Raw genomic sequence first — 13,810 nt, 5'->3', positions numbered from 1 at the left:
TTCATGCTCACTTTCTTCCCTCCTGTATTTCATTTGTTTTGCTATAATAGGTCAAATGTCCACGCTTACAGAAAAAGGTGAAGGAGTTTACTGTTTCCTTATAGTTTAAATTTGTTTTTTCTATTTTCTTATGTTATTTTTGTAAACCAGTCCTATATCCAAAATGTGTAATGTACCAAAAAAATAAAGAAAGTACTAATTAAACTTGAGCATTTGTTTGACACGTTTGGACCGATGCTGCCGACCAGCAGCTCTTGTGCCGAGGACATCAAAGTTGCTTTTCACAGAACAGATGGCCGGAGAGAGAGCACTGATAACTATTCAGTGTTTGCTCGCACTGGTGGGTGTGTTTTACACCAAAATATGTTGGCAGGGTTGTTTCACTTGGCACTGTGCAGATCCTACAGTAACAAAGACATGGGGAACAGTCCGGTTCAGGTAGGTTGTAAAGACTCAATGTGATTTTAAATGTGTATCAATTAAAGATGAAACTGTGAATCAACTGAAATATTTTTCAGCTCTGTGATTAGGGCTTATATGACTATCATGTTGTTCGATGAGGATGAATACTTCTAGTGTAGCCTAGATTCTGTATATGAGCCCAGTAAACAAATCGGATTGATAGTTTAGATGATGATGTATTTAAATGCCAATGAGCTGGACACTGTGCTTGTGGTCATCCAGACTCCAGAGGAAGACCTTTGTGATCTGGACACCCATCATGGTTTAACTGTGGTCGAGCTCTACATTATGCCCGCCTCCTTCCTGACTGTGCTTATCCTCGGGCTTCCCCTCAACCTGCTCTCCCTGTGGGTTTTCACCGTGCGGCTGCAGCGATGGACCCGCAGCACGGTGTTCCTCTTCAACCTGACCTTAGCTGACACCTCCTGGCTCCTGGCCTTGCCTTTCCTCATCCATTACCATCTGAACCACATGTACTGGAACCAGGGGCTGCCGCTCTGCATTGCTGTGAGGATGTTTTACCACAACTACTTCTACCTCAGCATCTTCTTCGTCACCTGCATCAGTGTGGACCGATACCTGGCCATCGTACACCCACTGCGCTCTCTAGTGCTGCTCGATCGGCGGAAGGCCTGTCTGCTGTGCGCGGCCGTGTGGACGGCCACGCTGCTCCTAAGCATACCTGTTGCCCGGATGACTCTGATCCAGACTTGCCCCGGAAGCAACCGCACCGTGTGCACCCTGTACGTACTGCTACGTGAAACAGGGGAGAGCCTCCCTTATTCCCTCATATGCTCCATTATCGGCTTCCTCTTCCCGCTGCTCGCCATCTGCTACTGCGGCCTGCGCAGCATCAGAGAGCTTCGCCGTCGACCTCTCCACCCCGATCACCTCAACAAGAAACTGCGGCTCAGGCGGCTGCTGGGCGCAGTGCTAGTCATATTTTCGTCGTTTTACCTGCCCTATCACCTGAGCCGCAACGCTGCCGTCGTGATACGGGCGGTCTACCCCGACAGCCCCGCCTCCTGGCGACCCGCAGACACGGCCTTCGTCCTGGAGATGTGTATTTGCGGCCTCATTACCTGCGTTAACCCCTTGTTCAGCTGCCTTACAGGACGCCAGTTTAGGAATGAGTTTTACGGCACGATTGCTGCCATGTTTCCACGTTGTCCACGCATGCAGGCAACATCTAAAGGGACCCAGATGAACCTTAGGAAAAGGCAGGAGGTGTCCAGTGTTGCACCTGTGCGCGCACTGCCTGCACCTAGACCTTAATGAGGAATTTGATTAAATGTTTTTCTTTTTTTGTGTAAATGTGTCAGAGATCACAAACCGCTGTGAGCCCTCCCCTCCCCTCCCTTTCTTAAGTGGCAATATCGGATACATACACTGCAAAGAACAATGGTTTCTGGTCTCCTTTATCTTGTCTGTTATCTGTGAAGGTTGCTCTGCTTCTTACACAACACTGCCTCTGCGTGGTTGACTGCGTGCTGTACTTTCTTCTGGTTCTGCGTGCGTGAATAGCAAATCTTTTAAATAAACAAATGAATTCAAATACAAATAGTGAGCTGATATCTTTGTTGGATTTTAGCAAAAGCAAGGCTTTCAGCATGTTTTGTTTTGTTTTTCACAAACTATCTTAAGCCGACGAAGACCAGCCCAGTGCTCGAGAGCTTGCCCTTTTATAAGTTGTCTGGAATCATCTTGAAACTATCTTCTCCTGAATTAGAAAATAGGGAAGGGTGGGGAACGATTATGCAGTTGACAGCCGTAGCTGTTAACAGATCTGAAGTTGTAATTGAATTAGAGGAGACGAGCGGTGGGAGCGGAGGGAGGAGGGGCATTGCGCGGAGCTGCTGACAGGTAGATGAGCTGTGCGCTGTCCGCGGTGCTGAAACCTCCTCCAGCTGCACCCACACCGGAGATTCCCCCACCTCAGGTTAGACCTGAGCTCCGATCATCTCCGCCGGCTCAAGCTCTCCACAATCCCACCTCAGTTTCTCAAATAATAGAACAATAAAAAAGGAGGAGAAAAAAATCCAAGTTGTGATCTTCGGTGGTGCCTTTTTCTTATCGCGGGCTGGATCTTAAGATGGCACTGCACGGATTAACATTGCGCAAGGCAAAAGCGGACTTATTTGACTGCTGTTTTGTGACTGTGAAAGCAACCCTTTCAGACTGAACGCCTCTCTCGTCTTTCTCCATTTTTTTTCTGGCGCATCTATTTTATTTTTTAGTTTGTTTCTACTGGACACATGCTTTTCGCTGAAGAGAAATAGGCGCCTTATTTCTGGATTAATATCTTAACAATATGCTTTTTAATGCTGCACTTATATTTGTTATAGTATTGTAGAAATTGTTTTCAGAAGATAATTTGGATATGGAGCCAGGAAAGGAGAAAGCTCTCCCCACCAGTAAAGAGGGGATGAAACAAATGGCAGGAAAGGCCCTCGGGGCTCTGTACAGGTAAGAAATTGTACATCTCTTTTAATCGCAGAATTAGTTTTGGAAGGATCAATTAAAATAGAAAATACGTCCAAATGATTAGATGACACAGACAAAGAAAACGTGCACTGGCTTTGAATGTGCTTATTACTGCATTACAATTATTACAATTTTTTTTTTTTAAGAAAAAAGGTGAATCTCATCTTTATGAGGTGAATCACGAACAGGGTGCTGAGAGCAGAGTCGTGTGGCCCGAATATTTAAGGATCAGATATTTCCCTGGAGGACGGTCCCCCTCCACCAGCAGCTGTGGGTGTTTTTTAATAATTAATGAAACAGAACGAGTCGTGACACAAGGTCGGAGGATATCTATTACCTCACGTATTCATCTGTATTACTTCAAGATAGATGAACTTCATATCAACTGACTTCCTATATTCTTTAACGGCCACGAAGAGCTGCATGAAACGTGGCTCGGGTGAAACTGATGGCTGACTACAAAGGAAACAGCACCCGTTTAGATTTGGAGCAGGGAAGCAGGATGTGGTGGAATAGAAGCGAATTATTATTTATTTATTTTTTCTTTTTAATTCTCATTGGGAATGCACATAAATTATATTATGGCAGCAAAAACAAATCTTCGACAAGTATTCCAAAAGAAATACGAAGGTTTTAATCTGGGTCTGCATATGTTTGGAACTCTTTTGAGCCTTATTCGTTTATTTGCTGAACCAGAAATGATTTTTAGAAGCTGTAGCACAGAAAAAAAAACGTGACTCAAATCTGTTTGATTTAAGCTGTAGCTAGGCCAGTCATTTCACCGGATGAGGCCTTCGCATGTCAGGGTTTTTAAATCCACCTTAAATTTCGGTGAAAATTCCCGAATTGGAGCCAAAGCGAAATCCCTACACCGGATTTATGGCAGCTAATTAAATATTTAATAAAAAACATATATAGGGCGAAATTTAACTGCAAACAGCGCTGATGCAGATGATACTGCAATGCGGTATGAAGGTCATCTTTTTCTCCTCGATTCCATTCATCCTTTCCTTTCAACAAGTCAAGAAAAAATTATAACAGGATATTTCCCCCCTCATGAAGAGTGTGCAGGCGTTTGGAGGCCTGTGTCAGATTAAAGAATAAATTAGAGCCACTGACAGGGCCTGGAGTTGAAATGAAATTCTCATTCATAAACGCGAAGAAGCAGTGTTGGGTATTTCCAGGGGAATTATTTCTGCTGATCTGGCTTAAAAATCCATTTAAAAAAAAAAAAAAAAAAAAAAAAAAAAAAAATATATATATATATATATATATATATATATATATATATATATATATATATATATATATATATATATATATATATTTTAAATACTGTTTTCTTTCTTTAAACACAGTATCTGGCTGGTACTTTGTTATCATCCCTTCACGCCGGCTTTGAACATATGAATCACCTAAAAAAATGAGTATTATATAATCGAAATGCAGGAGACTCGAAAAGCGGCAGCAAACAGGTGAAGCGATCGAGCTGACGGAGGATGGGAGACCGCGAGCGGACGAGGAGCGGAAGACGCCCCTGTGTGACTGCACGTGCTTCGGGCTGCCGCGCAGATACATCATCGCTATGCTGAGCGGGCTCGGCTTCTGCATCTCCTTCGGTATCCGGTGTAACTTGGGTGTGGCCATCGTCAGCATGGTCAATAACAGCACAATCCACCAAAACGGGAAGATAATCATCAAAGAGGTGCCTGTAAACCCCGCCTCTTCATTCACCATGAACCCCATCCTGCACCCCACCCTACCCCACCCTCTTATGTGTGATAGGTGGTGAGATAGAACTGAGTCTGTTGTCCCTTTCAAGTGCCTTTCATGTGTTAAACAGAGTAATTAGCAAAATGAGTATAGTTTGCGCTTTTTTGTTGTAAATTTATTGGAAATTGTGATTTTAAAAAAAAATCATTTTAGATAATCACAGAGGTCAATTTCACTGCGAAGCATTACATTTTATATACACCTTTCTGCAAATATTTCTCTCCTGTAACACTTACCACTTAGGGAAAAAAACGAAAAAGTGATCTCACTGCGATACACACTACAGCGAATTAAAAGAGACGTAATTTTGTTTTTATTTTTATGTGCCTGAAAGAAAGCGAAATTCAACTGGGACCCGGAGACTGTGGGGATGATTCACGGTTCCTTCTTCTGGGGCTACATAGTTACTCAGATTCCAGGAGGGTACATCTCCTCCAGGCTGGCTGCAAACAGGTAAAACTATACACATTTTTTGAGTTAGGTCTTTGAGGAGATTATATTTAGGAAATATCGGTTTCCTACTGATTTCCCATTGTATCTACGAACAAAAAATGTATAATTTAGTGTGCAGACTTGTTGGCAAACCAGTAGGTTTGGAGAAACCTGCAGATAAACTGGGGATTTGGCTGATGCCCGCCAGGCGTGCCTCCTCATGTTAATGAGCTCCCACGGGACCACCGTGTCTAATCCTTTATGTTCAGAGGCATGGCAACCACACCGGCCAAAGCCATGTGTGCGAAGTGCTTCTAAGCAAAGATTGTAGCGTGATTTCAACCACCGCGTCCCACTTCTATACCTTATTATTTCATTAGCAGCTGACTGGAAATATAGATAAATATACAAAACGATCATTCTTTAAAAAAAAAAAAACGGTTAAACTATCGATCAATATTAGAGCGCAGTGTAGACAGATACTGCAGAAAGAAGGAGATGCAAGGAAAAATAAAGTGCGCTAAGCTCGCAGCATGGGTCCTTATTACATTAACATTACAGGATTGTTAAAACTGAATCTAAATGAATCTTTGAAGAGCTTCATCATACCAAGTCAGCTGAGCCCTCTGACGCCTTCTGCTGCAAACACCTCCTGTCCTCACTCCCCTGGAAACCGAATAACAGCCTGTTGTGTGCGCGCTTTTGTGTGTGGCACCCAATTAGGACTGGTTTGTCTTGATTATGAGTGTTTATTCTTCCACTATATTATAAAAATTTAAAATATAGGATTCAGTCTACTGTTTACTGATATTTGCAGTTGATCAAAAAGATGCAGACCCCACTTTTCTTTTCCTTGAGCCACATACAGATTTCATTTTGATACAAATTTGACAAATAATCTTGTAATGCTGTTTATCCAGAGTTTTTGGTGCTGCCATCGTGCTGACATCTACCCTGAACATGTTCATTCCCTCTGCCGCCCGGGTCCACTACGGATGTGTCATCTTTGTGAGGATATTACAAGGGTTGGTGGAGGTACTGATGCACAATTTGGTTTTGACCTTTAAAACACTCAAGGATGATGCCTCATTATCAAACCAGGAGCTGAGTTTGACCCCTTCCTAATGAAATTGTCCTGACATTCTGTTTTCAGCCAGGTTTTACAGCAATCTTCTGTTTCTATTCAAGCCTGCTGCTCTCTATTTGGATTTCTGCTGAAAAAAAAGGAAGCTCTATTCATTATACTGCACACATATTAGTACACAATCGTCAAACAAAGTAAAACCCTGAATAGCAGGGCTTATGTGTACTGGCTTACCTGGCTTAGAGAGCTCCATGTTCACATAGAAACACAATGAACAAAAGAGATAAAAACCACTTGATGCGGGCGGCTCCCGCAGCTCAAGAAGGGGAATGATTTCAGAGGGAGAGACGCTATTATTAGTTTGAAGGTCATCTTCTTTTGTTGTTTTGTTTAGCTCCAAACTGTAGTTTCAGTTGCTGCTCATGACCATTCAGAGAGGGAGCTGCCTGCGTTCAGCGCCATGGCTTATTACTACAAATTAAACATTAGCATTTCAGGGTGTCTCCCACTGCAAGCCTCAGCAATTTGTGTCTATCAATAGTTGATTGTATGCCACTTAGTGTGTAATGAAGATTTAATGGGAACAATCCAGGGCTTCTTTTTTTTTTTTTCATGAAGTGGGCAGTCAGCTTGAATTTGCACTGACTCACACCTAAGCCATTAGTCTCTATTAGAAAGATCAGCTACAATGCATGTCAGTTTGTTTGTTATTAACTGCAATTTGACTTGTAAGTCTCTGGCAAAAAAGAAGAGACGGCGTCAATCAAGCAGAATATATTTTCATTAATTGTGAAAACAGCTACAGTTTTGATGAAATTAGCAAATTAAGCATGTTGTGCTTTTACGCTGTCAAAACAAGTATGTTAAAGCTGGTGGGAAACAATCGCTGTCTGATCTTACTGTTGCTGTAATGTTGTGTTTTTCATTCACCATACAGGGAGTGACTTACCCGGCCTGCCACGGGATCTGGAGTAAATGGGCTCCGCCGCTGGAAAGAAGTCGTCTGGCAACCATCTCGTTTTGTGGTACAAAACAGACACACAAAAGCAAGATTGGCTCGTCATTATCATGCATCATCACGTTACTTTATACACTTGAGTGCAGGTTTAGGGTTACATACCACTGTGCCTAAAAGGTGTGCAAACAAGAAGTGAACACCTTTGTAACTAAATACAAACACAGATCGCTTTCTGCTCAGTCATGACAATTTGTCCTCTTCAGGATCATACGCCGGCGCAGTGATCGCCATGCCTCTGGCTGGGATCCTGGTCCAGTATACTGGATGGTCCTCTGTCTTCTATGTGTATGGTAAGTACTGCTTTATCTGACTGACTTCACCTTAAAAGGACACTCTGTTCCATGTAAAGGTAGAAATAATGTAACAGTTGGGTTTTTTCTTAGCCATAAATGCCATACAGTTCAATTCTGTGCATTTTTCTTGTGCTGCTACAGTCTCATGTGGGCTTATTAGATAAAGTTAGCAAAGTCTACAAAGTCAATGTTATATAACTGACACCGGTGAGTCAGTTCACTGCCTCTCCCATGTCTGTCTATGCATGCAACTATCTAACTAATATATACTCTCTAAACTTCTGAAATAAGCCCAAGCATTATTATGACTAACCCATTAAATCAGATAGTATATATGTTTGTTTTCCATTATTTTGTACAGAATTAACCAAACTTCAGACTTTTGTATTCTGATTTTGACAGCAGCTAAATCTCCGCTTGAATTTTACGTTCTGTGGATCTGTATCATCTGAAGTTTTTTTTAATGACTGATGTGTTTGATTTGTTCAGGAACCTTTGGGATATTTTGGTACATGTTCTGGATTTTGGTGTCCTATGAAAGCCCGGCAGAACATCCAACAATCACCGAGGAGGAGCGCCGTTACATCGAGGAGAGCATTGGCGAAAGTGCCCAGCTCATGGGTGCGATGGAGGTGGGTGCTCAGTCTGTATCTTCTGATTTCTGATGCCACACCAAACACTGCTCAGGCTGATTTAGCATTTGTCACGTTGCTTCAACAGAAATTCAAGACTCCCTGGAGGAAATTCTTCTCTTCTATGCCTGTCTATGCAATCATTGTGGCCAACTTCTGCAGAAGCTGGACCTTTTATCTGCTTCTCATCAGTCAGCCTGCATACTTTGAAGAAGTTTTTGGCTTTGAGATCAGCAAGGTGAGTAAATTTATGCTTCATAAAGTCTATTATTAGGCCTAAAATGTCTCATCTGATCTCACCATCAAATTTCCAAAAAAAAAGATGCTATAATTGCTTCTAAAAAAGGCATAACAGGTCCATTTTGTTGTTATGCCAGCCATCTAATGTCATGTATTTATTCTTAAAGACTAAATGTTTTCATTTTCTAGCTGAACAAAGGTATCCCAACTCCGGAAACCAAAAAGAGGGTTCACCATGCAGCCACTGCAGTGACCCTATGCCTCACCAGTGGGGCTCAACCCATGATTTCAGAACCACAGGGATAAACATACCAAACTGGCCATAACTGAAATTTATTCGAGTAACATAACTGGATGAAAATATTAAAACAGTGTGACAATAATAAAGATTTTGTTTATACTTAGAAACCTACAGAGAATTTTTGGCTTCCTTTAGCTTTTCACCCACAAAGCTGTGGGTGAAAAGCTTAAAATTTCACCCACAGCTTTTACTATTTTAGTTCACTCTCATTATAGTTTTCACTCACAGATGGGCAAAGGTGTTTAAAGCAGCCATAAAGTACTTAAAACATATTATACCCTACTTGGCACATCAACCTCTTTGATTAGATTTCAGCCGCTAACGACTCCCTTTGGCAGCTAAGTAAATAATAACTCAGTTTAAAAGAAGCATCCTAGGAAGAAAGTTTGGGTCTAAATGGTATAAATGTAATTAAAGCCATGCGGTTTTATTCATATAGCATCAAATCACAACAAAAGTTGCCTCAAGGTGCAACATTTGTTCCTGGTTTCTTTTAAGTACTATTGCATTTTAGATTGTATTAATAATTGTCACCCCAGGGTTAAATTAGGCTGGAATGGTAGACCCACGTGTATAATTGTACGTTTAGCTGCTAATACAATGCAGCAGGCTAAACGATATCATCTTAAAAAGTAATATATGAAGAAAGTTTGTTTCTGTTGAACCATTATTATATTTGCTCAACCTCAATGGAAATAATTTCCTAATTTTAAATGTATAACCATGGATTTAAAAAAAAAAAGAACAATATAAAACAAAAGATATTTTGTTTTATATTTAAAAAAGAACATATATAAAAATTAAACAATAATTCTGAAGTTTAATGGATATTTACATTTGCAATTTTGGGACAACTTGCTTTAGAAAATGCTGTGATTTGTTGTTTTTACCTGTCCTCATGTGTCATACATGTAAAAAGAAAGCAGCCAGTCTCAAATTACCCCAGTCCTCTGAGCTCCAGCGAGAGTGTAAAGCATCACTCAGGCTGCTCTGACAGATGCAATTCAGGCTGAGGATGAGTTTCTGATATTAATGTGGTGAATTATTGCTGACATGTGATAGAGGAGCCAAGAGGTTACAGCAGAGGCTGAGATTTGCTCTGAGACTGAGAGAATCCCCTTCTTGTTGTGACAGCTGCTCTGCTGCTGTTGGAGCTGCTTCAGAAAAGTATTTGATGCTTTCCCAGGTTGGAATCCTGTCAGCTCTCCCTCACTTGGTCATGACCATCATCGTGCCTTTAGGAGGTCAGCTAGCAGACTACCTGCGAACCCACAACATCATGTCCACCACTACGGTCCGCAAAATCATGAACTGTGGAGGTGAGGTCTTAATCGTGAGATTTTTGTCAGTTCTTTGAAGTACTCCTCATCAGTTCATGACTTAACTCTTTTCCTGCTGTTTTCAGGCTTTGGCATGGAGGCTACTCTTTTACTAGTGGTTGGGTATTCCCACAGTAAGGGGGTGGCCATCTCTTTCTTAGTTCTGGCGGTGGGATTTAGCGGTTTTGCAATATCAGGTGAGTCCTAAAACAACGATGTATTGTTCATATTTGATCCCACCTCAATGTGAATCAGCAGCAGACTCAGGAAGTCTCCTTGTTTCGTTTGGTTGCAGGTTTCAACGTGAACCATCTAGACATCGCCCCTCGCTATGCCAGCATCCTCATGGGCATTTCCAATGGCGTGGGAACACTGTCAGGGATGGTCTGCCCTCTTATAGTGGGAGCAATGACAAAAAACAAGGTGAGTCGTAATCAGGCAACAACAAACATATTTTTGTTTGAGTTTTTAAAGCCCACAGCCATCTCCTGATCCTAGTCTACTGTTTAATAGTGTAATCATTTAAACCTGGATCACAGAGCTTTCCTTACTGTAGCAAACCCTCTCATTATGCCCAAAATATGACCAATCCCCTCTGTGCCTGATCCTTACCCTCATATTTTTATTTACTTAAATGCAAACCACTGGTGCAGTTGTGGCGTATTTGTTCTGCCTAATCTGAGCAAGTTAGAAGAGCACATCTGTTCTATGATATAACCTAAAACTTTACAAAGGGACTCAGCCTGGCTCCAACCTTTGTCCATTTCCCAGACTCGTGAAGAGTGGCAGTATGTCTTCCTCATTGCTTCTCTCGTGCATTACGGAGGCGTGATATTTTACGGGCTCTTCGCATCGGGGGAGAAACAGCCATGGGCTGACCCTGAAGAAACCAGCGAAGAGAAGTGCGGTTTTATAGATGAGGACGAGCTGGCAGAGGAGACGGGCGACATCACCCAGGGATACGGTGCGATGGGAGGTCCGGCTAAAAGCTACGGGGCCACGGGGCAGCTGAACGGAGGCTGGGTGCAGGACTGGGATAAAACGGAGGAATACGTACAGGAGCCAGCGGGAAAGATGTACACCCAACGCGGCTACTCTTAAACCAGACAGTTGTGGTGAGTCTGCCCACGAAAACAGACTCATCATCACCAGTTGCACAAGCATTATATTAGATGTTTAAATCCATTCTGTATGTTAAAGTAAAAGAAGATTCAAAAGCCACTGTAAAGAAGTAGTTGCAATGCAGAACAATCCTCATTAGAGCCTCATGTTTCTCATCACATGTACCTACAGTAGGGCTTCACTATACAGACAGCAGTCGTACTATTTAGGACCCAAAGCTCATCAATCTACTTGAACAAGACAAGCCAGACGAAACTGCAGTCGACCATCATGTAGGGTCTTTCTCTGAAATACTACTCTGATTGCACTGAAACTATGAAAGTATTCTAAAAACAAGATTCTGTTTCTCAAATATGTTTTATGTACTGTATATACCTGCATACTGTTTCTGTGAGACTATTGTGAATTTTGGGTCGTTGATCTGTGTGAACATTAATATAAAAGGCCATATTTTTCATGGACAGTACCTCTTCAGGGAGACGTCTGCTTGCAAAAAAGGTCTTCTTCTTCTCGAGTGAGGCCTGTAACACAATATAAGACAAAAATAGCGTGAGTGAAGTTGAACCGTAGAGTTTTAGTGTGTGTTTGTTGCATGACTTTTGCTCAGATCAATGTTTCAGACGCGGCCGCCTCACAGCCACCGATAGTCCTCATTCAGCCTACTTCTTTGTTCTTAGATTCAAGCGTCTCCCGCCATTATAAATAATAAGAGGAATTTTCGTAATCAGGTTCCGGTCGTGACGTGAGACAAATCAAAAAAGTTGTGAAGGCAACTGCTGCTCAGAAAACATTGACTATTGATGTTTGGTGTGCACTGCAATAAATTCTGTGTACCAGCTGCCACCCATTACATTCTGTTTTGTAACGTGACACTGGCTTGCTGTATCTTAACTGTAATTGTTTTTGGAGTCATGTGATGATCAACATTAAGGTGTGTGTTTTAACAAATTACAATTAGTGTCTGGAGATCCCCAGCTTTAGTGCTCATGACGCAGGAGGAATGCACTGCTGTGTATGAACAACCACGTTTTGTGAGCCCCTGGTGTCCCTTGGTTATTGTCATTGTCACCAAAAAGTACTTTATTGACACATTGATATCGTCGCATATGAGTGGACCACATGGATTAATAGATGGCTCTTCCACCTGACTTTATTTGCTGTTTAAACACTTTGATTCATTTTGCTGTATGAAAAATCTGCAAGGATGTTTAAAATATATGAATATTTAAGAATGTTTATGATGACCAAAAGATGCTATTACGGCTTTGTGCCTAAAGATTATGTAAACAGATAAATGTGATTTTATGGCTTCTAATATTGTGTTTAATGAAGAGGTATGTTGATGTCAAAAGGTGTTATAAAAAAATACTCATATCATTTTATAAAAAAAAAAAAAAAAAGTAATCAAAAAGGTAATTTTTTGTCATTTTTATCTCGTGTGTAAATGGGATGATACATTAGTCCTCATTGACTGGAGACAGACTGCCAAATCGGTTAACCACCAATTCTCCAATCACTGCCAAGCATCTCCTGTTCTCTCCAAGTTTCTCATTAGTAAATCAATGGCACAGGTCTCTGGGGTCTAGGGGAGAGCACTGGACCCTGTAGCCTGGAAATTGGTAAGAGGCAAGAGATACAGCATTACTAAACTGTTTCATCCATGCACACCACCACCATTTAACATCTTTGCAGAGACTTCTGATTTTAATAAGCTGATGTGGAGTCAGGTTGGGTCTGTTTCAGAGGAAAAAAGATCAGGAAAAAACAAAAAAAGGAAAGGAAAGGTGATGACATTTTAATGTTTGTAATGTGCGGTCTCAGACACACCCATTTCCTTCTCTGCACATTTGAGCTCAACACTGTTCTCTGTAGCACATTAAGGTATTGACCCAGCTCCTTCATTATGTCCAATCACAAGACGAATCAATATTGTTTAGCTCTAGAATTCATTAGCATTTTAAGATAAAAAATGCTCCTGTTTAAAAGATTTAAACAGCACTGATGATTCGCCTTAGTAGTTATTAATGCATTTTTGTTAGAATAAAAAAACATATATATACAGAGCAATAGTAGTCGTAGTCACTGTTTGCAGCTTTAAGGTTGAAAAATATTTATATTGTTGTCATAAAATTTACCTGATAAAACTCAATAAAATAAGTAGCTCTGGTAGGGAAAATTAAAGCATAAAAACATAAAGGAATAAAAATGTACAATGACATTAGAACAAGTGACATATTGATATCTATGGAGATAATCTGTGTAGAGTTGCTGAAAAAAATGCAGATTAGAACAATCAACTCGTACTAAGAAAAATGCTCTAAAGATCAACTTTTTAAAAATATAAACACTGACTCATCTTCTCTTTCTCTTAAGATAAACTGAACAGTAACAGATTTTTTTCTTTTAACTGTTTGCTAAGTAAAGCAAGCAATCTTGATAACTGTGGTAAATAATTCATGTACGTCTCCAGCTTATTGGTGTATAAGACTATGAAAAGCACAAAATAAAAGGAATGACTGACTCCATCATCAGAAGTCTGATCAGCTTCTTGAAGAATGGCAGTGTATGAATTTCCATTGTCCTGTTACTGCAGCACAAGGTGAAAATGTCCTGGGAAAACCTCTGTAGCCTCGTGCACGTGAAACCTTTG

The 13,810-nt window shown here is 41.0% G+C and overlaps 2 protein-coding genes across 2 annotated transcripts; both read left to right on the top strand.

Annotated features, from left to right (window-relative positions):
* The first annotated feature begins 735 nt into the window (after positions 1-735).
* LOC308390971 (P2Y purinoceptor 4-like) lies at positions 736-2,057 on the top strand. Its single transcript, XM_080873378.1, has one exon. The coding sequence runs from the start codon at positions 751-753 to the stop codon at positions 1,735-1,737; it is 987 nt and encodes a 328-aa protein (XP_080729504.1). The 5' UTR covers positions 736-750; the 3' UTR covers positions 1,738-2,057.
* Positions 2,058-2,284: 227 nt separating this feature from the next.
* On the top strand, positions 2,285-13,605 carry slc17a6a (solute carrier family 17 member 6a). The gene is made up of 12 exons (XM_080873296.1): positions 2,285-2,928; positions 4,396-4,651; positions 5,054-5,172; positions 6,072-6,186; positions 7,173-7,260; positions 7,457-7,543; positions 8,036-8,178; positions 8,267-8,416; positions 9,906-10,038; positions 10,125-10,235; positions 10,334-10,461; positions 10,810-13,605. The coding sequence occupies exons 1-12, from the start codon at positions 2,843-2,845 to the stop codon at positions 11,137-11,139; spliced, it is 1,746 nt and encodes a 581-aa protein (XP_080729422.1). The 5' UTR covers positions 2,285-2,842; the 3' UTR covers positions 11,140-13,605.
* Positions 13,606-13,810: the final 205 nt, after the last annotated feature.

Source organism: Rhamphochromis sp. 'chilingali', assembly GCF_963969265.1.
Source record: "Rhamphochromis sp. 'chilingali' genome assembly, chromosome: 2".
Taxonomy (NCBI): Eukaryota; Metazoa; Chordata; class Actinopteri; order Cichliformes; family Cichlidae; genus Rhamphochromis; species Rhamphochromis sp. 'chilingali'.
The sequence above is the reverse complement of the archived record's forward strand: the minus strand, read 5'-3'. Positions and strand labels throughout refer to the sequence as shown.